The 21732-nt window shown below is 42.9% G+C and overlaps 1 protein-coding gene across 1 annotated transcript in view; it reads left to right on the forward strand.

Moving 5' to 3' along the window:
* Nucleotides 1–21732, forward strand: part of CATSPERB (catsper channel auxiliary subunit beta) — a 147149-nt gene that overhangs the window by 80004 nt on the left and 45413 nt on the right. Inside the window, exons 16-18 of the mRNA XM_075531640.1 lie at nt 2005–2159; nt 3705–3895; nt 17181–17513. Of these exons, the coding sequence (XP_075387755.1) occupies nt 2005–2159; nt 3705–3895; nt 17181–17513 (679 nt within the window). The remainder of the gene's footprint in view (nt 1–2004; nt 2160–3704; nt 3896–17180; nt 17514–21732) is intronic.

Genomic DNA, 21732 nt, shown 5'->3' on the forward strand with positions numbered 1-21732 from the left:
CCTGGCAGCAATGCTTTTTACCTAGCCGTGTTTGCAAAGTGAGCAGGATGAGAGCAGATTTTAAAACAGTGACCTCAACTTTCTACTAAACTCACAAGATGTAGAAAATGTTCTCTTATGTAAAAATTTATTTTCTACACTCCAAAGTAGATAGGGATTTTTATACTCTGGATACAGTTAAGAAGCTCACACCTAATGATTTCCCCCCCCCTCCCCCTACACCCTTCCCCAAGAAACCAATGTACATGCATGGTGTCTAGATAAAAATAATTGCTGACTTTTATTTGGTTCTTCTTTTTATGTACCAGGAACTGTTTTGAGCTCTTAATCTTTATGAAAATCTTTTTCCTGGTTTACTTAAAAAAAAAAAATTTTAATCTTGTTGACATATAATTCACATACCATACAATTCAATGGCTTGAATATATTTAAAGGGTACAGTCATCACCACAATCAACTTTAGTACATTTTCTTAATTTTTGTACCTATTGCATTGGCTCATTTTCCCCTCAAATTCTCCTGTCACAACCCTAAGAAACTATTAATCTAGCTACTGTCTCTATAGACTTACCTAGCCTAGATTTCATATAAAAAATCATATCCAAAAAACCACCACAAAAGTAACAAAATATGTAAAATAACAAAAACAAAGAAAGACCTCAATCCAAACAAAAGCAGAAAATATTTTTAATTAGAACAAAGCTAAATGGATCAAAATGGAAAACAAATGATAAGATATTAAAATTTAACCTAACTACAACTGTACTAATTCACTGTTGAAGCACTCTATCTGAGGGCAAGACTATTCACATTCCTGGTCAATGACAAGAGGGCATTCAAAGACTTAATCCCATGGGGACTCTGCCACTGTCATTCATGGCCTTCTGCAAACTGGGTGCTCAGAATTTAAGCGCTAATACAATTCCCTCCTCTGATCTTGGAATTTATTATTTACAGTCCATCCAATTTACTTTTAAGGAAGGTAAAGTACATAGAGGCTAAGTAATTAACCTAAATATACACAACTTCTCCGTTCTGAGTTGACCCATTTATCACAGACTAAAGACTACGAGACCTGTGTCTTTTGCCACCACACTGCCTTTCGCTGGACTTGCACGTGATCTCTCTCCATGGATCCTCTCACTGCCAGTCAGGCTGGAATTCTCAGTAATTTTCAAACCTTTCAGTAGTTTTCAAGAGTCCTTAAGTCTTCTGCACGCTCCCACATTCATTCTGCTCGCATCTCTTTCCCGCTTAATTCCTTTTATCGATGGGTTTCCAAATTTAAGAAATGAGGGAAAAGGCCATGGCAGAGCATGAGGCTTGGAGGCAACTGCTTAGTGGGCATGTTGCCAACCAGCCTGCACGAACAATCTCCTGCTTGCTTCTCAAGACAATAGTAAACCCCCTCAAACTGTTTGGAGATAGTCCCCTTCGCCTTTCTCAATCCTAGAAGTTCTCAAGGCCAAACAAGACAAGAGTCAGAGAAGGGTGCATTGAAAAAAGATCTATAGGACAGAACTCTAGGTGAAAGGTGTGAGCGTTGACGGCACCTGTGAATCGAAATGAGAAAGAAGTACGCTCCTTAAAGCAATAGATTTAGACAGTAGTATGAAAGTCGTTGCACTAGACTAAACACAGCAACTTTCACATGAGAAGGGCTACAGCCCAACCCCTTTCCTAGTTCTAGAATCTGCACATCAAGACTCCTCCCCTCAACAAGACTGGAGGGGGCCTGGTGCCAAATTACCATGCACTCTTCCCCTCCAGCCTTCCACCAAGAGTACAAGAAACTAACCCCGAGTCTTCGTCGTCAGAATGTCTTTTCCTCGTCAATGCAAAATTGAATTTATGGATATCAAAACAATAGGTTGAAACATTACTACAATTGATCAGGAAAGCAGCATGATCTTGATGTGGATTTGAAGCAGATCTATTATGTGCGTTTTGCTGTCATTACATATACAAGAGTGTCCATGAATTATTTCCTTTTTTCCTTTCTAGAGTTTCGATATAGGTTTTGAGTCTCCCCTTGCTATACAGTACATCTCCTTACAACAAGTTATGTTTTATGCATATGTGTCTCCAAATGAACCTGCAGCAACGATACATACCAAGGAATTCACCAGGATGCACTTCGGAAAAGTTCTCTTCCCCAGGTATTCAGTAGTTTGCCTCACTTTTGCTTAAACTGTGCTCTGGTTTTGAGTCTAAATCTTGACATGGTTGGTTTTTGTGTTGTTGTTGTTTTGGTTTTTTTGTAGTTGTTTTTTTCATCAAATTGAGTAAGTCTGTCCCTATCTCTATCATTCTCTCCCTCATTTCATTATGATATTCTACAAGGCCAAATTACTATAGATTCCAAGGGGTCTTGCATGATGCTTCCATTTTTAAACCATAGGGTTATTTATATCTGTGCCATTGACCGAGTTGTAGAAATGTGCGTTTGTCACACTGGAAGTCAAATCTCTAGAACCCACACACACTAACTGCTATCAAGTCAGTGCTGACTCGGGGCAGCCCTAGAGACAGGGCAGAACTGCCCCTGTGGGTTTCCGACACTGTCACTCCTTACGGGAGTAGAAAGTCTCAAATTGTGGACCCAGTGGGTAGCTGCCCAACATGTAACCACCACACCACCAGGGCCCCTACCGGATATGCTAATCAGGGTACATCTTATATTTATAGAAACAAACACACCTCATTAACTGAGCGGGCGATCTGCATCTTGCACGGAATGCTTCACGACAGAGAATGATGGAATCTTAGGAATGCTTAATTTGACTGCAATCAGCCTTGTTGCGTTGTTAGGTGCCTTAGAGTTGGTTCCAGCCCATAGTGACCCTGTGCACAGCAGCACCACACACTGCATGGACCTGCCCCAGCCTCTCAGTCGTTCCTGGGCTTAAGCCCATTGTTGCAGCCATTGTGTCAATGCATCTCATTGAGGGCTGACCCTCCACTTTCACCAAGCATGATGTCCTTCCCTAGGGATTGGTCTCTCCTGACAACATGTCCAAAAAGGTTAGACAAAGGCTCGCCATCCTTGTCTCTAAGGAGCACTCTGGCTGGACTTCTTCCAGCACAGATGGGTTGGCGTGGGACTTTCCATGTTCTTCTCCAGCCCACAGTGCAAATGCACCAGCTCTTCTTGGGTCTTCCTTCTTCAATGTACACAGCCTTGGAAACTTGATGCAGTGGTCTCTGTGAGTCAGAATCGGCTTGTCGACGGCGAATGGGTCAGCAATATTATACAAGCCCATGAGGATTGTAGAGCTTGGTACTAGGACAAGTACCAGTTAAACATTATTTTGCTAATTGTCGAGTTTTAGTCTGTTAACAGCTTCCTCCGTGGATATTTTGGGGAACGACCTAGGTGAATACTTCTCCTTGGAACATGCAGCAAGAGGACGGAGGACCAGGAAGGAATGGATTTGCAGCCCTCCCCAGAAGTGCTAGCTAGTTAGCTTTGGTAATTCACCTCAGAATAAGTAGTATAAAACAGATAGAAAAGAGTCTGCCAGTATCTTTGACAGAGGTTTCTCCTTATGCCAAGATCTTAACTCTTTTGAGTTCCTTCATAAAAGTGATCAAGTGCCCATTTGTTAGCCACTTGTGTTACATTTTGTTTGTGAATTATCTGTTTATGCATGTGCTAATTTTAATGGATTCCAATTACTTTGTGTTTGTTTATTTGTTTTTAGGAAACCTGGAAGAGCTTACATTATGAGAGTATTGAAACATACGAATCAGAGAGGATTCTCTAGTTCAGTTATTGCAAAAATTTCAGACGAGTTTGGAGTAGAAACTGTGAAGGAAAGTTCTTGTCTCAAAAGTAGCCTTTTAATTGCTGACGCTGGAAATGACACCTATAACATTACTCTGAATTCACCATGTAAGTGTGATGATACAATACTTCTCTGAGGGCTACAAAACAACATATATTTATCCTTTGGGAAGACAGTTTATGCCGACTCGTCGAGATTTCCAATTTTAGTACAACCAGCAGTCTATCAACGTCTATATGTGAGCATGAAGAAAAGTAATATCGCTGCAAAATCATAGACTCCTTTATTAAACAAAGATACCAAAACATGACAGAGAACAAAATGTGATGATACCATTCCTCAGTATTTCCTTCACTGAAGTCTATACCGTTCTGAAGGCAGTGTTTCTGTCTCTCTAACCTTTCCCCCAAGAATTCGACCCGCTCGGCTTTATACCACCTGGAAACACCAGTCTGAGCATCCTTAGGGGTGGGAATTGTGTTCGTTTCAAATGACCTTTTAATTTCTAGACAAGGTGAAGTCTGAAGGGGCAAGAGCAGAGATAGAGGCTAGGTAGCTAGACATTTTTTCGAGAAGACTTAATGCATGTGTATTACTGCGCAAGCTTGGCTTCAGCCACCCACTATTCACAGAGACATGTTGAAACACTTGTTTTTTTCATTTATCATTTCACTGGGAGCTCTTACAGATATGGACATTCCACAGTTCAATCACATCAAACAGTATTGCACATGGTTACCACAATCACTTTCAAAGCATTTTCTTTCTTCTTGAACTACTTGATATCAGCTCCTTTTTATCCCATCCCTCCCTGCCCCTGCCCCTAGGAACCTGTATATGTATAACTTATTTATATGAATATATATATATATATGTTTGCCATGTCTTACACCATCCAAATTGTCCATTCATATACATTTCTGTTGTTCACTTACCTCACTGGGGTTATACAGTCCTCAGTGCTATCAGCTCCCCCTCCCTCTTTGTCCCCCTCTCTCTTCCTGTACCCTGATGGACCCATTACTCGTGTTACTGTTTCTGAAGGGTTATCTATCTTGGTTTCATGTATCAAATGATCTTAATTATACAAATGAACATATACAAGTCTAACATGATTAATGAGGTAAAATAGAGAAGAGCCATAATAGTTCGGGAAGGAAATTTTAAAGAACCAATGGATAGTTATGTGTTTCATCCCTTCCGTGTGGCCCTTCGGAGAGGGACTGTCCAATTATCTTACAGGAGGTGGGTTTTGGGTCTCCACTACATCCATGCTCCTTCACCTTGATTCGGTTGCTTGTTTTTGAATTTTGGATACCTCTTCTTGTCGACACCTCATGATCACACAGGCTGGTGTGCTTCTTCCACGTGGGCTTTGTTGCTTCCCTGCTAGATAGTCACTTATTTAACTACAAGCCTTTAAGATCCCAGATGCTAAGTATTTTAATAACCAGGCATCATCAGTTTCTTCACTACATTTGCTTATGTACCCATTTTGTCTTCAGCAATCATGTCAGGTAGGTGAGTTTCATACATTGCCACATTGTTAGAACAAATTGTTCTTGGACTGAGGTAAGATTTAAGTAGAGGCCCAAAGTCTATCTGCTACCTTGTTGTATTTACATATATGTGCATAAACAAACACACCTATGTTTATATATTTGCATATATATACATATCTATATATATACCTATTTTTTCCTTTCTTATTTCCTCTTTTTCTGTTTTCTTTCCTCCTTCCACACTATCATGGTTACCAGTCATTCACCTCTCAGATACAATTCAATCGATTAAACACAACCAGAAAAGCTGCACCCTCCTTGCCATCAATTCTGGAACCCTTACTATTCCCCTGTCCCCATCCTTATTGTCTCACCATTCACCACCCCCACCTCCTCCCCTCCCGTGCCCCTCAGGAACCATCGTCCGGTCTCTGTCTCCATAGGATTGCCTATTTTGCCTATCTTGTGTAGGTGAACACCAACAACAACAACCAAAAGAGAAAGACCATACAACTAGTCCAAATTTGGCCGGTCCCAATCCCAGCAACGCCAGGCCCCTCCCCAGAAGAGTGCACTACAGAGGATGCCACTGAAAATACAGCCAGGGACAGGGGCGGGTCTGCCCAGACCACGCAGGAGCAAACTGAGAGGGAAAGGGGGGAGAGAGAGAGAGAGAGAGAACACCTCATCATGGCCCACCAAGCCCCAAGGACGACATTCCTACTCACAGCAGCCAATGCACAGAAAGAGCCATAGGGCAGACCCCACCATGAGACAAGGCATCCCCTCACTGACCCGCAGCGCTACGGGGAACAGTACTGGAGACATAGTGTGAGAATTGTGCCTGGTTTGACACACACACCCCACACCCTACATGGGGTGAACCATGAAGGGAGTACAACAGAGCAGCAAGAGAAGCAAAACAGCAGGGCTCCTGAGGAAAGGGAAAAGACTTCTGACTCAGAGGGCAGGGCTTGACACCTCACCACACTCTTCAGAAAGCAGTCACACGGGTCAGCAGGCAGGCCTGGAACTATTTATAGGCATTTTTTTCCTTTTTTCTGTATAAGACAGGCAGGACAAACAATCCCAAGGTGCAAACAACAGGACCAACAGCTCCTGGGGTGCACGGTAGAGGGGGAGGTGGGGGAAAGGAAGGGGGAACCAACAAACCCAGGGACAAGGGAACAACCAGAGATCTACAATTGATGGAGAGGAGGGCATTGAATGCCTGGTGGGATTTGATCAAGTACAATGTAGCCTAGAGGAATTGCTGAGAGCCAAATGAGGGCTGAACATGATAGTGGGACAGGAGAAAAGTAAAAGGAAATAGAGGAAAGAACTAGGAGGCACAAGATATTTATAGAGGTATAAATATAGGCATGTATATATTAATATATAGCATGGGGATTTAGGTGTATGTACATACACTTATAGGTTAAGTATTAAGGTAGCAGATGGACATTGGGCCTCTACTCAAGTCCTCCCTCAATGCAAGAACTCTGTTCTAATAACCCGGCATCCTGTGATGCTCACCTTCCTGACATGATCACTGGAAACAAAATGGGTGCATAAGCAATGTGGTGAAGAAAGCTGATGCTGCCCGGCTATTAGAAGATATAGCATCTGGGGTCTTATAGTCCTGATGTTAAACAGGCAGCCATCTAGAAGAGAAACAACAAAGCCCACATGGAAGAAACACACGAGGTGTCAACAGGATCAGGTATCAGGCATCAGAAGACCCAAAACAAACAATTGTATCAATGTGAACAAGGGGTGTCAGAGTGGAGACCCAAAGCCCATCTGTAGACAATTGGACATCCCCTCAGAGAAGGGTCACAAAGGAAGGGATGAGCCAGCCAGGGCGCAATATAGCACTGATGAAACATACAACATTCCTCTAGTTCTTTAATGCTTCCTCCCCCCACCCTACCCCACTATCATGACCCCAATTCAACCCAACAAATCTGACTAGACTCCGGAGCAGCAGTACACTGGTACAGATAAAAGCTCTCGACACGGAGCCCAGGACAGATAAGGGAAGTACCAATATCATGAGGGTAGTGGGGAGGAGGTGGGAAAGAGGAAGAAAGGGGAGAACTGATTGCAATGACTGGTATATAAACCGCTCCCCAGGGGGACAAACAACAGAAACATGGGTGAAAAGAGACAGCAAATAGTGTGAGATATGAAAATAGTAATAATTTATAATTTATCAAGGGTTCATGAGAGTGGGTGGGGGAAAAAAGAGGATCTGATACCAAGGGCTCAAGTAGAAATAAAATGTTTTAAAAATGATGAGGGCAACCATATGTACAAATGTGCTAGACACAATGGATGGATGGATGGATTGTGATAGCTTAAGATCCCCAATAAAATGATTTATTGAAAATAAACCAGTAAATAAACCGTCCCAAGTCTAACAGGGTTCCTGACACAGAACAGGCAAATGTCTCTCTGTTAAATATCAAGGACATGTGAAAATCCATCAGTCCAGTTCCTTTTTCTTTCATGACTCCATATCCTAGGACCACTTTACTAACAGCCCATCACCCTTTCTGAAAGGTGCACATCCTAAAAGTACCCATTACTATTCCTAGAGTCAGCGATGGAGCAGTCTAGTGCCCACCTCCAATCCACCTTTAGACTTTCAATGGGCTACCTTTGAGTAACCCCCAACCAGTTCAGATAGGTGCCAAGTGTTGCCCCCAAGTCAGAAGTCTACAATTGGGTTCCTCAGGGACTTCGTGGCTTTGCTCACATCACCAGTCTGTTGCACTTCCTTCTTGGTTTGCCCCCATGTGGGCAGGTCAGACCGGCCACTCTCCCAAGAACTGTATCTTCAAGGCCATTCACTGCAGCTGTCACCTAGGGAGAGGATGCCCGGTCTTGAGCTGAGGCCAAGCAGTACAGTCATCTCTGGGAATGAGCTGTTCTGAGCAGGAATGTCGGCCTCAAGGATTGGCACTTAGGAATGGGTCTACTCTCACTCTTCCTTTCTTAGGTGGGCTAGTGCCCTGACCACACCCCCATTGCCACCCCTCTGTGGGCCTTAAAGGTATATAGAGAGGTGGTGGGGGTGGGAGTGGGGGTGGCGGGGGGAATACCTTTCAGTATAGGTGCTATCTGCATCGGGGTTTTTTTTTATGATTTATGACTCATTGGGTTTGGTCTGGCTCATGCCAGAGTATCTGGTCCTCAGCCCGAGAACTGTGTGTTGTGTGCATTTTCCCTTATGCCCATTCTGCTGTTTGAACTTAGCTCAGTGGACACGTGTTATACTTGACCTTTTGTGCTTGGCTAACTTCACTCAGCATGATATCCTCCACCTCTTTCCATGATGTAAGTTTCTTTATCTTTCATCACTATTATTTAGGGATGCATAATATTCTATTGTGTATATAAAAATGTTTTTTAAATCCATTTGTCTATTGATAGAAAGTTAGGCTGTTTCCAATTTTTTGCACTTGTGAACTGTGCAGTGAATAACCTTGGAGAGCAGATGCCTGGCCACGGGCCGTTTCCTATTTCTTCTGGCTGTATGCCCAGTAGTGGTATTGCTGGGTCGTAAGGTAACTCAATCTCCATCTGTTTTAAGTATTGCCAAATCTCTTTCCATAGTGGCTGCGCATCGTTACTAAATGTCTTTTCCCAGTCTGTGGATTCTCTTATTTCTCTCTTTGTGTTAGACAGGGTTCTCCAGAGAAACAAAACCTGGATGCTAATAATTTTATAATATATTTATACAGCTAGATGGATATATAACATAAAAAATAAACAGTTAATTAAATTATAAAGCAGTACAAATGGCTCAGTGCAACTCACTTCCATGAGACAGTTGTGAGACACTGGCAGTCCTTCAAGTCTTGAGGGCTGCCGGGTAGTCCTCTGTAGAGCAATTCAGGCTATCCGGGCACAGGCAGCAAACAGCAAGGCAGGTCACCAACAGTCAGCCAGGTGACAGGGTTCAATAGTCCCCAGCTCAAGAGATGTAAATTCCAATGATGTGGCGAAGCAGGCCTTGAAGGAACCTCAAATTACAGCGACACAATCCACAGGCCAGGTGTCCCACAGGTTGTGTAGCTTGCAAATTGAGGCAAAGAACAAGCAAGGCAGCCACACACTGGTTCAATGATCAAAGAGCAAGAGACAATAAAGGCGAGGTTCACCGAGCCATTTAGCTTATCTCCGCCCTTCAATTAATCCCACATGTGTTTATCGGCCAGGTTGGCACAATACACTAAGTACCTCACTCTTGGTGAATTTTTTCAATGTTCACAAATGTTTTGTCTTTAGTATGTCCTACTTGTAGATCTTATCTTCTTCTGGGTGTGGATCCTTTCTCATTTCCGATAGCCCGTGTATTTCCTGCGCTAAGGTTCTTAGCTTTGTCCTAATTTTTTCATTGATGATCCTGATAGTTCGAGGTTTTACCTCAAGGTCTGTGATCCATCTTGAATTTGTTCTTGTGTGTGGCATGAGGTAAGGGTCTTGCTTCATTCTGTAGGTTAATATCCAGTTTTCTAGCACCATTTGTTAAAAAGGGCATCCGCTTCCCATGTGATATTTTAGGGCCCCTTATTGAAGATCAGTTGTCTCTATGATGCTGTTTCTATTTCTGGATTTTCTGTTCTTATCTATTGGTCTGAGTCTCTATCATGATACCAGTACCACGCTGTTTTGACAACTGTGGCTGTATAATAAGTTTTAACGGCAGGCAATGCAGGCCCTCCCACTTTATTCTTCTTCTTAGGGAGTTCTTTGCCAATTCTGGACTTCTGCCCTTTCCATATGAAGTTGGTAGTCAGTTTTTCCATTTCTTTGAAAAATTATGCTGGTATTGTATTGGGATTACATTGAACTTATACAGTGCCTTAGGTAGGATTGACATCTTTACAGTATTGAGTATTCTGGTCCATGCGCATGGGATATTCTTCCATTTGTGAACGTCTCTTTTGGTTTCCTGTAATAATGTTCTGTAGATTTCCTCATACAGATCTTTCGGGTTTTTTGGTTAGGCATATCCCTAGATAGTTCAATTTATGTCTGGCTATTATGAAGGGCACCACCTTCTTGATCTCTTTTTCTGTTATTCCATCAGTTGTATATAGCAATCTGATTGACTTCTGCTTGTTGATCTTGTATCCTGCCACTCTACCGTATTCCTCTATCGCTTCCAGCACTCCCATTGTGGAGCCTTTGGGGTTCTCGATATATAAAATCATATCATATGTGAATACTGATAGTTTCACCTCTTCTTTACCCAGATGAATTCCTTTAATGGCTTTCCTTTGCCTTATATAAGAACTAAGTATTCTTAAATTGGAGCTAGGAGCTCAGAAGCAACAAAGCCCACATGGAAGAAGCACACCAGCCTGTGTGATCATGAGATGTTAAAGGGATTAGGGATCAGGCATAAAAGAACAAAAAAATCAAATCATTGCAAATGAGGTGGAATGCAGATTGGGGGACCCAAGACCCATCTGTTGGCAACTGGATATCCCCTTACAGAAGGGTTACGGGGAGGAGATGACCTAGTCAAGGTGCAGTCTAGCAACAATGAAACATACAACTTTCCTCTAGTTCCTAAATGCTTCCCCTTCCCCACCCACTATCATGATCCCAGTTCTACCTTACAAATCTGGCTAGACCAGAGGATGTACAGTGGTGAAGAAAGGAACTGGAAACAGGAAACACAGGGAATCCAGGACAGATGATCCCTTCAGGACCAGTAGTGAGAGTGGCGATACCGGGAAGGTGGAGGAAGGGTGGGGTGGAAAGGGGGAACCGACTACAAGGATCTACATATAACCTCCTCCCTGGGGGACGGACAACAGAAAAGTGGTGAAGGGAGACATCGGACAGTGTAAGATATGTCAAAATAATAATAATTTATAAATTATAAAGGGTTCATGAAGGAAGGGGGAGCGGGATGGAGGGGGGTGGAAATGAGGAGCTAAGACCGAAATAATATATATCTTAATACAGCATTTAGGGCATTGATGTAGCAAGACCATGCTTTTCTGCTTACCGACAATTCAAAATCTTGGCACAGCTGTCTTCTGCTTTCTTCAGACACCATGGCTTTTTGCCTTCTGATGATTAGTGAGTGTCCCAGCAGTGTCTTCTCATTTTGAAGTGTGCTACATCAGCAAGTGAAGGTCCTGAAAACTGTCTCCCATCTACAACAGCAAAGTCGACTCCCCTCGGAAGAGGCAGCTTTTCCCAAGTTGTATTTAGAGTGTCTTCCAGCCCGAAGGATTCATGCTCTGGCATTCTGCGGCTAGTCATAAGATTTTCAGTGAACCTTCTTCCTAGTCCGTCTTAGTATGTAACAGCGACAAAATCTGTCCATCATCAGTGACCCTACTGGTATTTTAAATGCTGGTGACATAGAACTGTCCTGTGAGAAAATCATCACAACGTTAGAATGCTGTTGTTGTTATTGTTGGGTTCCATGAAGTCAGTTACAACCCATAGAAACCCTGTGCACAACAGAAGGAAACTCTGTAAGGTCCTGCACCAGCTTCACAATTGTTCCTATGCTGAGCCCATTGTTGCAACCACTATGTCAATCCATCTCCTTAAGTCCTGCCTCTTGCGCTGCCCCTCCAAATTACCAAGCAGGGTCTTTCTCCAGGGACTGGACTCCTGACAATCTGTTTAAAGTATATCAGAGGAAGGCTCGCCATCTTTGCTGCTAAAGAACACTCTGACAGATTTGTTTGTTCTTTTAGCAGTCCATGGTGCTTTCTGTGTTCTTCTCCAGCACCGCATCTCAAATGCATCGGTGCCTCTTGGGTCTCCCATATGCAACGTTCAACTTCCACGTGCACACAAAGCAATTGGAAATATCATGGCTTGCTTGAGTCAGGCACGCCTTAGTCCTTGCTTTGCAAGACTCCAACCAGGCCATGTGCAGCTGATTTACCTAATGCAGTATGTCTTTTGATCTCTTGACTGCTGCTTCCATGAGCTTTGACAGTAGATCCAAGGAAGAAAAAAATCCTTGACAGCTTCAACGTTTTCTCCATTTATCACGATCTTACTTATTGGTCCAGTTGTGAGGATTGGGTCTTCCTTACACTGATTTGTCATCCACACTGAAGGCTGCGGTCCTTGATCTTCATCAGCATGTGCTTCAGGTCTTCTTTGCTTTCAGCAAGCCAGGTTGTGTCATCTGCATATTTCAGATTGTTAATAAGTCTTCCTCCAATCCTAATGCTGCATTCTTCTTCAGATAAGCCAGCTTCTCTGATGATTTGCTCAGCACACAAACTAAACAAGTATGGAGAGACGATACAACGCTTCCTGATTTTAAACCATCCAATAGTCCCTTGTTCTGTTCTTGATCCTCATAAGCTAAAGTTCCTCAGGGCGTGAAGTGTTCTGGGACTCCCATTCTATCCACAGTTTCATTACGGTCCACACAGGCAAATACCTGTGTATAGTCACAAGTGAGCATCTTTCTGAGATTCTGTGCTTTGAGTCGTGATCCATCTGACATCAGCAATGATATCCCTTTCTCTTTTTACGCTACCCTGAACTTCTGGCAGTTTCCTGTCAATGTACTGCTATGATCATTGTTGAATGATCTTCAGCAAAATTTTACTTACACAAAGTTATAATACTAGTCAGGAAAACAAAATTTTATTCTGCATATGCAATAAAGAGAAAAGACCACTGGGAAATAGGCTGACACACCTCAACAAGCCAGTCTGAACAGCAATTCAGGATTGTCAGTTTATGTACAGCGTTGGCGGTGGTTTGATCCTTTCAATGGACAAACTAAATATAAACAGTAACTTCCCCAAAATTTATTGTTAAAAGCTGGTGAAATGAAGACAGTCAGGAGGGGTCTTTTGTTGATCCATCAGACCAGAGTTGGCCAGAACAAAGGAGACAGCACTCTCTGGATTGCTTGTCTTAGTTTTGAGGCTACTCCCTTCGGTGTACCTAATTGCTCGTTTTGTGTGGTCCTACGTCATCTCTACGTCTTTCCCCTAGGCAAACTACTCAACCTTTCTGGCTTAACAGGAAGACTGCTCAGGGCGATTGCCCTTCTCTGTCTCATTGTGCCTTCACTTTGGCAGTTTGGTGGTCAGGAAATGAATGTGACACATTCACGAAGGCATTGGGACTGTTTCAAGGCTTAGAACAAAGCTGGGACTCTGTCTGAAATGCTTTGGTGGCATCATTGCAGTACATAAGTCACCGCAGGGCCAGAGTGACAGTACTTCAAGCAGAGGGACAGATGGAGATGGAACAAAGCAAAGTGGTCATAGATAATAGGCAGTTATGCAAACAAAACAAGAGTGTTGCATGGTTTAAGATCAGGAAAGGTGTGCATCTGGGTTGTATCCTCTCACCATACTCATTCAATCTGCATATTAAGCAAATAATCAGAAAACCTGGATTAGATGATGAGCACTTTAGTCCAAACTGAAGGCTGCAACCCTTACTCACCATCAGCGAGTGCTTCAGGTCCTCCTCACTTTCAGCAAGCTGGGTTGGGTCTTCTGCTTATCCCGGGTTATTAATGAGCATTCCTCCACTCCTGATGCCACATTCTTCTTCACATAATCCAGCTTTCCTGAATATTTGTTCAGCAGACACCTTAAATAAGTATGGTGAGAAATACAACCCTGACAAACACCTTTCCTGATTGTAAACGATGCAATATCTTAATGAGCACCATTCAGTGCTCCTAAATTCCCATTCTTCTCAATGTTATCCATAGTTTGTTATAATCCATACAGTCAAATGCCTTTCCATAGTCAATAAAACACAGATTAATATCTTTATGGTATTCTCTGCTTTCAGCCAAGATCCAGTTTACATCAACCACGATGTCCTTTGTTCCACATCCTCTTCTGAATCTGACCTGAGCCTTTGGTGACTCTCTGTCAATATGTTGCTACGGCCATTGTTGGATGATCATGAGCAACATTTGATAAGCATATGCTATAAAATGACATTTTTCTATAATTTGAACCTTCTGTTGGGTCACCTTTCTTTGAAAAGGATACAGACTAGGGTCTCTTCCAGTCAGCTGGCCAAGTGGCTGTCTTCCAAATATCCTGGCGTAGATGGGGGAGTGCTTCCAGTGCTTCCTTGGCTTGCTGAAGCATTTCAATTGGTGTTCCATCGATTCCTGGAGCCATATTTATGGCTAATGCCTTCAGTGCAATTTAACCCTCTTTCTTCATGACCACTGGCTCTTGATCATATGCTACCTTTTGAACATGACAAGTTAGTATATCATGTTTATTAAGATCTGTATTTTACTGAGGGAATCAAAAAGTAACATCTGGCTTAGGTTTTAAGATTTCTTTATTACTTTGGAACAAGATCGTAGGTGATAGAGAGGGGGCGAGGATAGAATCCGTTGGGAGGCTATTACAGTCATCAGATGTGGGATCATATTAAATTTGAGATGCCCGTTGTTGCTCATCCAAGTGGTGAAATAAGGTAAGAATTGAGAAATACGAGTGTGGAGTTCAGGGATGAGGTGTGGACTGCAGATGTATATTTGGAAGCTGTCAGCATATATATACTATATAATCCTATAAGACTAGCTAATGTTGTTATTGTCAGGTGCCTTTGAGTAGGTACTAATTCAGCAACCGGCCTTATGCTCGACAGAGTGACACACGGCCCCACCCTGTGCCAGACTCAAGGTTATGATGTTTGAGCCCATTGTTGCAGCCACTGTGTCGATTCGGTGTATCAAAGGCCTTCATCTTTGTTGCTGGCCCTCTACTTTAGACAACACGATGTCCTTCTCCAGAAACTGGTCTCTCCTGACCAAAGGCTCACCATCCAGGCTTCTAAAGTATAGCATTCTGGCTACACTTCTTCCAAGCGGATTGACTTCGTCTTCTGTAACGCGTGGTACTCCCTTCGTTCTTCACCAAGACCGCAATTCAATCCCATCAATTTCTGGGGTCTTCCTTATTCATTGTCCAACTTTCACATGCCTAGGAGGTGATTTAATAGCCCAGGGATATGGCATCCCGAAAAATGAGCCTCGATACAGAAAGGAAGAGGTCTGAGTTCTAATCCCTGACATTTCAGTGGCCAGGGGCCCGGGAAGTGGGGGAGAATCCATGAACAAAGGGGATGGTCTATTTAGAGAAGAGCTGCGAGGTTGAGGTCTCCGCTCTCCAGAGAAGAAAGTGTTTCCAGGAGAAGAGGGCACTCCTGCGTTGCATGCCATCAGCAGGCCAAGGCATCTTCGGGGAAGTGGCAACAGCTGGTGGCTAGAATCGCATAGACAATGGTCTAATGGCAGGGTAGGAATTGAAGATCGTAAATAAAGACAGCTTTTTTCAAGGAATTTTTCTATTAAAGGAAGGAGCGCTTTAAACAACAGCTAGGAGAAATGCAGGAAGGGGTGTTTGTGGTGGGGGTGGGGTGACAGTTTACTTAAGATGAGGGTAATTAGAGCATGTATACACAATGAAGAAATAGACATGCTTTCTTCTGAATATTTCTTTTTTTATTTCAGAGTGAGGAAAGAATTCTGTCTGTCTCATGGCCTATCAAAACCCTTTGACAATGATGAACTGCATCCCTTGAAACATGCTTTTCCTTTGCTGTTGCCATTTGGTGCCATCGAGTAATTCCAGCCCATGGTGACTACAGCACAAAGCGTGGTCCATCCTGCACCGTCTTCATGATCGTTGCTGTGCCTTGGACCGTTGTGGCAGCTACCATGTCCATTCATCTCCTAGAGGGCCTTCCCCTTGTTCGCTGCCCTCTCACTTCCCTGATTTTCACACCCCAGGTTTCTCTCTGATCCGTTCCTCCCTGTCTCCATTGTGAGATCTCCTCCCTGGTGGTGTACAGTGGAGTCCTTGACTCCGGATGCAAAGGTTGGCAGCTTGAGCCCACCCAGCAGGTCCCTGGGAGAAAACCCTGGCGCTTTTCCTGGGTAAGGGTTACAACATAGAAACTATGGAGCAGACTTGACATCGCAGCCCCACCAACAACACCCCTGACTAGCCTCAGTGCTTCCCTCTCTGGAACCCCCTTCCTTCTAGAGCTTCATGAGAGATCCCACTGAGCACTCGATTATTTAATCCAGTCTATGAAGGTTGAAGTGACACAGTGGCTGCAACAGTGGGCTCAAGCACAGGAACAAGTGTGAGGACGGCCCAGCACTGGGCAGTGTTTTGTTTCAGTTGGACATAGGGTCACTATGGGTCAATGGCACCTAACAACACCACCACCATGAATATTTAATGGACACCTTCTATGTAATATGCATTCCTTGTGGTACTGGGAAAACACTGGCCACATCATCCTTCTATCATGAAATCACACTAAATCTCCCAAGCCATCAAAGGCTCTTAGCACTTCTGCGGAGCCCTGATGGAGTAGTAGGTAGACATTGGACTTTGATCCGCAAGGGCAACAGTTCAAAACCACCAGATGCTCCACGGGAGAAAGACAGGGTTTCTACTCCCATAAACACGTAGTCTCAGAAACTAAAAGGGACGGCTCTACCCTGTCCTATATGGTTGGTTACTATGAGTCGGCATCGACTCAATGTCAGTGAGAAAAGAAAAGAAGCATTTCTGTGGTGAGAGACATCCGCTTTCTTAGACAAAAACTTAACCCTCCAACACTTCTTTCCATTGCTGAGAATTTAATAGAATTTTCAGAGTTCGCATTCAAGTATCGGTTTGTGACTGTGATGTTCATCTTTGAAAAATCCTATAAAGCAAGTTATTTTGAATTCAATGAATAAAGACAACTTTGGGATGAAGTCTGGTAAATAAATGTGTTCTCTGGTGAAACCCATAGTTTAGCAACACATGTACGTATGTGTGCAGAGCAGTGGCTGTTTTATTCTATACCAAATGTTGTTCTGTTTTAGCTTCAGGTATTGATTCCATATTTAAAGATTCGGATCTAGAGAAGACTGTCGTGATTCCTGGCTATAGCAGCTTCCTGATCATAAGGATTGTAGATAATGTAACTGCTTTGGCTGTGGCTACTGTGCCTGAAAGAGTTCCCCTCAACAGTACCATTACCAAATGGCTTCTTTTCAACTTTGGAGTAGTTGGTGGACGGAAATGGAGTATCTATCCAAGAAAATGTAATTATTGGTATCAACAGTATGAATATAATGACCAATTGCCCTCCAGTGTCGAGAGATACCTTGATCTTGGGAAGCACTATTCTTTTAGAATTAAGATCATACCTTCTCTAAGAGGTAAGTTTGTTTTTATTGGGAAGTATCAAAAGGCAATACTATTGTTTATCTTGATGTAAAATACAGCTTTTGATAGTTCTTGTATGTTTTCTTTCTACAGTAGGCCACTAATAACAGCTTTAGTTTCTCACTATTGCAACAAGGATGTTACTTTGAGGACTAAGGTGTGCCTGACCCAAACTATGGTATTTTCAGCTGCCTCATGTGCTTGTGGAAATTGGGCATTGAGTGTGGAAGGCCAAAGAGGAATTGATGTATTTCAATTGTGGTGCTGGTGAAGAATTTTGAAAGTACCATAGAAACAAACCAATCTGTCTTGGAAGAAGTACAGCTAGAATTGCTCCTTAGAGGCAAGGATGGTGAGACTTTGTCTCACATATTTTGGACACAATATTAGGAGAGACCAGTTTTTGGAGAAGGACACTGTGCTTGGTAAAGTAGAGGGGCAGTGGGGCATCGGGGGGGGGGGCGGGATAACAAAAGAAGACCCTTGACAAGCTGGATGGACACAGTGGCTGCAAAGATGGACTCAAACATCAAAATAATTGTGAAGATGGCCCAGGACAGGGTGGTGTTTCCTTCTGAGCAGAACCAACTCAGCAGCACCATCAACAGTCTTGAGCTTCATCTCTTCCTGGCCCATGAAACCATTGACAATATTGTGGCTGCAGTCAGGCAGACCTTAGTCCTTCCTCGTGAGAGCTTTGCTCATTAACACTTCAACGAGCAGCAGACTCTCCCAATACCGCATGTTGTTTGATGTCTTGACGGCTACTTTCATGAGTGTTCATTATGAATCCAAGTAAAATAAAACCCATGACAAGACCAAAGAAGAGTTGGTGTATTTTAATTATGGTGCTGATAAAGAAGTCTGAATATTATATCATGGGCCACCAGAAGGATAAGGAGCTCTTATGGCACGGAAGGTGATCCATTAGGCTGCCACCGCAAGGCCAGCAGTTTGAACCCCCAACCTCTCGACGAGATAAAGATGGAGATTTCTGCTCCGGTAAAGATGTACAGCCTCAGACAGCCACGGCGCTAGTTTGACTCTGGCCTAAAGGGTTGCTGTGAATCTGAATCAGCTCAGTGTCATTGAGGTAAATTTGGGGGGAGTTGTGCTTTTAAATCAGAAAAATTAACTAATCTGTCTTAGAATAAGTGCAGTCAGAACACTCCTTAGAAGATATCGGTCAGTGTAAGACATGAAAAAATAATAACAATTTATAAATTATCAAGGGCTCATGAAGGAGGGAAGGGGGAAAATGAGGACCCGATGCCAAGGGCTCGAGTAGAAAGAAAATGTTTTGAAAAATGATGATAGCAACAAATGTACAACTGTGCTCAACACAATGGATGGATGGATGGATGGATGGTGGTCAGAGCTGTCCCCAATAAAAAGAGGTTTGAAAGAAAAAAATGCTCCTTGGAAGCAAGAATGGTGAGACTCTTCTCACATGCCTTGGTCATGTTCTCAGGAGCGACCAATCCTTGGAAAAGAACATCATAGTGAAGCAGAGGGGCAGCAAAAGCAGAGGCACACTCTCAACTTGATAGACGACACGGCAGCTGCAGCGATGGGTAAACAATCAAAGACTGGGACGATTGACGCAAGGTGGGGCAGTGTTTTGTTCTGCTGTGCATAGGGTGGCTAGGAGTCAGAACCCTAAAAACAATAGTGTGTGGAAGGCTCTGCATTTTTGCCTAATGCTTTTAGTGATGCTACAAAGCTAGACTAATTACACTCATTTTACTATTGACACAAATAGGGTTAAATTATCAGCCGACATGCAATTTTTGTTTAGAGTTTACTACAACCAGAAGAGAAAAATGTTTAACTACTTCGGTATTTCTTTGGATTATTTTATTGGGGCTCTTATAACTCTTATTACAATCTATACATCAATTGTATCAAGCATATCTGTTGCCATCATTATTTCGTAACATTTACATTCTATTTGAGCCCTTGGTACCAGCTCCTCTTTTTTTACTCTCACACCCTTGTGACCCCTTGATAAATTATTAATTATTATTATTATCATAGGTTACACCAACCGCTGACTCCCTTCCCCCACAGTTTCTTCCCCCCTCCTCTCCCCACCTTTCCCTACCCTCCTGGAATCGCTATTCCCATTTCTGTTCCTGGGGGGTTAACTGACCTGGATTCCATGTATCCTGAGCTCTTATCTGTACCTGTGGACATGCCCCAATCTAGCCCGCAGTGAAAGGCAGGATTGGGGTTATGATAGTGGGGGTGAGGAAGCTTCAAAGAACCAGAGGAATGTTGTGTGTTTCATCGGTGCTGTACTTCACCCTGGTTGACTCATCCCTTCCTTGCGACCCTTCTGTGAGAGGATGTCACATTTTCTACAGATGGCTTTTGGGTCTCTGCTGTGACCCCCCTTGTTCTCAACAATATGTTTTTTGTTTTGGGTCTTCTGATGCCTGTTATCTGATCACACAGGCTGGTGTGCTTCTTCCATGTGGGCTTGTTGCTTCTGAGCTAGATGGCCGCTTGTTTACCTTCAAGCCTTTAAGACCCCAGATGCTATATCTTTTTACAGCCAGGCTTCAACAGCTTTCTTCACCACGTTTGCTTATGCACCCATTTGTCTTCAGCGATCATGTGGGGAGAGTGAGCATCACAAAATGCCAGGTTCTTATTACAAAGTGGTCTTGTGTTGAGGGAGGGCTTGAGCAGAGGCCCAAAGTCCACCCACTTCTTCAATGTATTGCCATATAAATATATGTACTTATGACAATACCTCTATTTTTAAGAATTGATATGTTTGCATAAGTGCACACCTATGTTTGTATCCCTATTCATAGCTTTGCTTCCTATATCTTTCCTCTGTTTCCTTTTACCTTTCTCCTCTCCCACCATCACACTCACTCTTCTTCTGCCTCTCTGTAATTCCTCTCCGCTAGATTGCTGTTGCTCCAACACCCCCAAGGATCTCTACATCCTCCTTGTTGTTGATTTTAGTTCCCTAGTTGTTCCCCTGTCTATGGCGTTGTTTGCTCCCTGCTCCCTTCCCCTACTGCCTCTTCCCCCTGAAGACTGGCTTCCCATGTCTATCTTATATAAGTAGGCAAACCAACAATAACGAAGAAAATACAAAAAGAAAACAAAAAATGAATTAAAGGAGAAATATATGTATGTATATGTATATATATAAAGAAAATAATAATAGCTAGCAAAAAAATAAAAGAAGAAAAAGCTTAAATATTTTCAGGTCTGTCCACTGACCTTTATGACCATCTCCCCACTGGTCCTGGGGGGTTCTGGGAACTGCCCCTCCTAGCCTGTGCTTAAGTATTTCTGATAGTTATTTCAAGCATGTCTTTTCAAGCAGGAAAAAAAAGGAGGGAGCTTTTACATAGAATTCTCTTCTTTTCCCCCTTCTGACCCCAGAATTTAGTTTATTCTTATATACAAAACTTTATTAAGAATTCTGGACAAGTGGTATGCTGGAATAAAATTAAACAAAAATTTTTTTAGTAAATGAGCTTGAAAGAAAAGTATGAAAATGGGAGTGCAGGTAGGAAGGAAAAAAATGGAAGAAAAAAAAATCTGTCACTGAAATGAAGAGAGAACACAAAAGCAAAGTAAGTAGCAAAAGTGTGATATCCTGGAAGATATGAGGCTTGGATATAAGCCAGGCGGGTAGGATGCTGAGTCTGAATCCAAGATTTAACAGATGATGTGACTTTGGAGTCGTTGGAACTGAGCCCTTCAAGTAAAGAGGAGAGCACCAAATCATGGTGCGATGTTCAGAAAGAGCTTGCCCAAGGGCCCAAAGGTGGGGAGTGGGGGAAGAACAGGAAGGTAACCATCTCCATGGACTCAAAGGACAGGGAACAAATCGTTCTGTCTCTCAAACTCCAAGACGATTCCATCCAGAAACCCTCCACCAGATGCTAAAATCCAAAACTGAGATAAAATGATAACAAATAGGCCATCACACACAGATACACACACACAGAGTTGTACTTCCATAATGTTACGGGGAGCTCCATGGTTACACCCTTCTCTAGCGAACGTGACTTGAGGGGAAAGACCTCAGCACTATGTAAGGAAACGATCTGACAGAAGGGAGCATCAACAAGTACGGAAAGCAAGAATTTGAGATCATAGAAAACTCAGAAAGCCTGTACAATAAATATGTGTTATGCATATATGCAAAGCATAATGAAAGACTATTTTTCAAAAGCCTTA

Source organism: Tenrec ecaudatus, chromosome 14, assembly GCF_050624435.1.
Source record: "Tenrec ecaudatus isolate mTenEca1 chromosome 14, mTenEca1.hap1, whole genome shotgun sequence".
Classification (NCBI taxonomy): domain Eukaryota; kingdom Metazoa; phylum Chordata; class Mammalia; order Afrosoricida; family Tenrecidae; genus Tenrec; species Tenrec ecaudatus.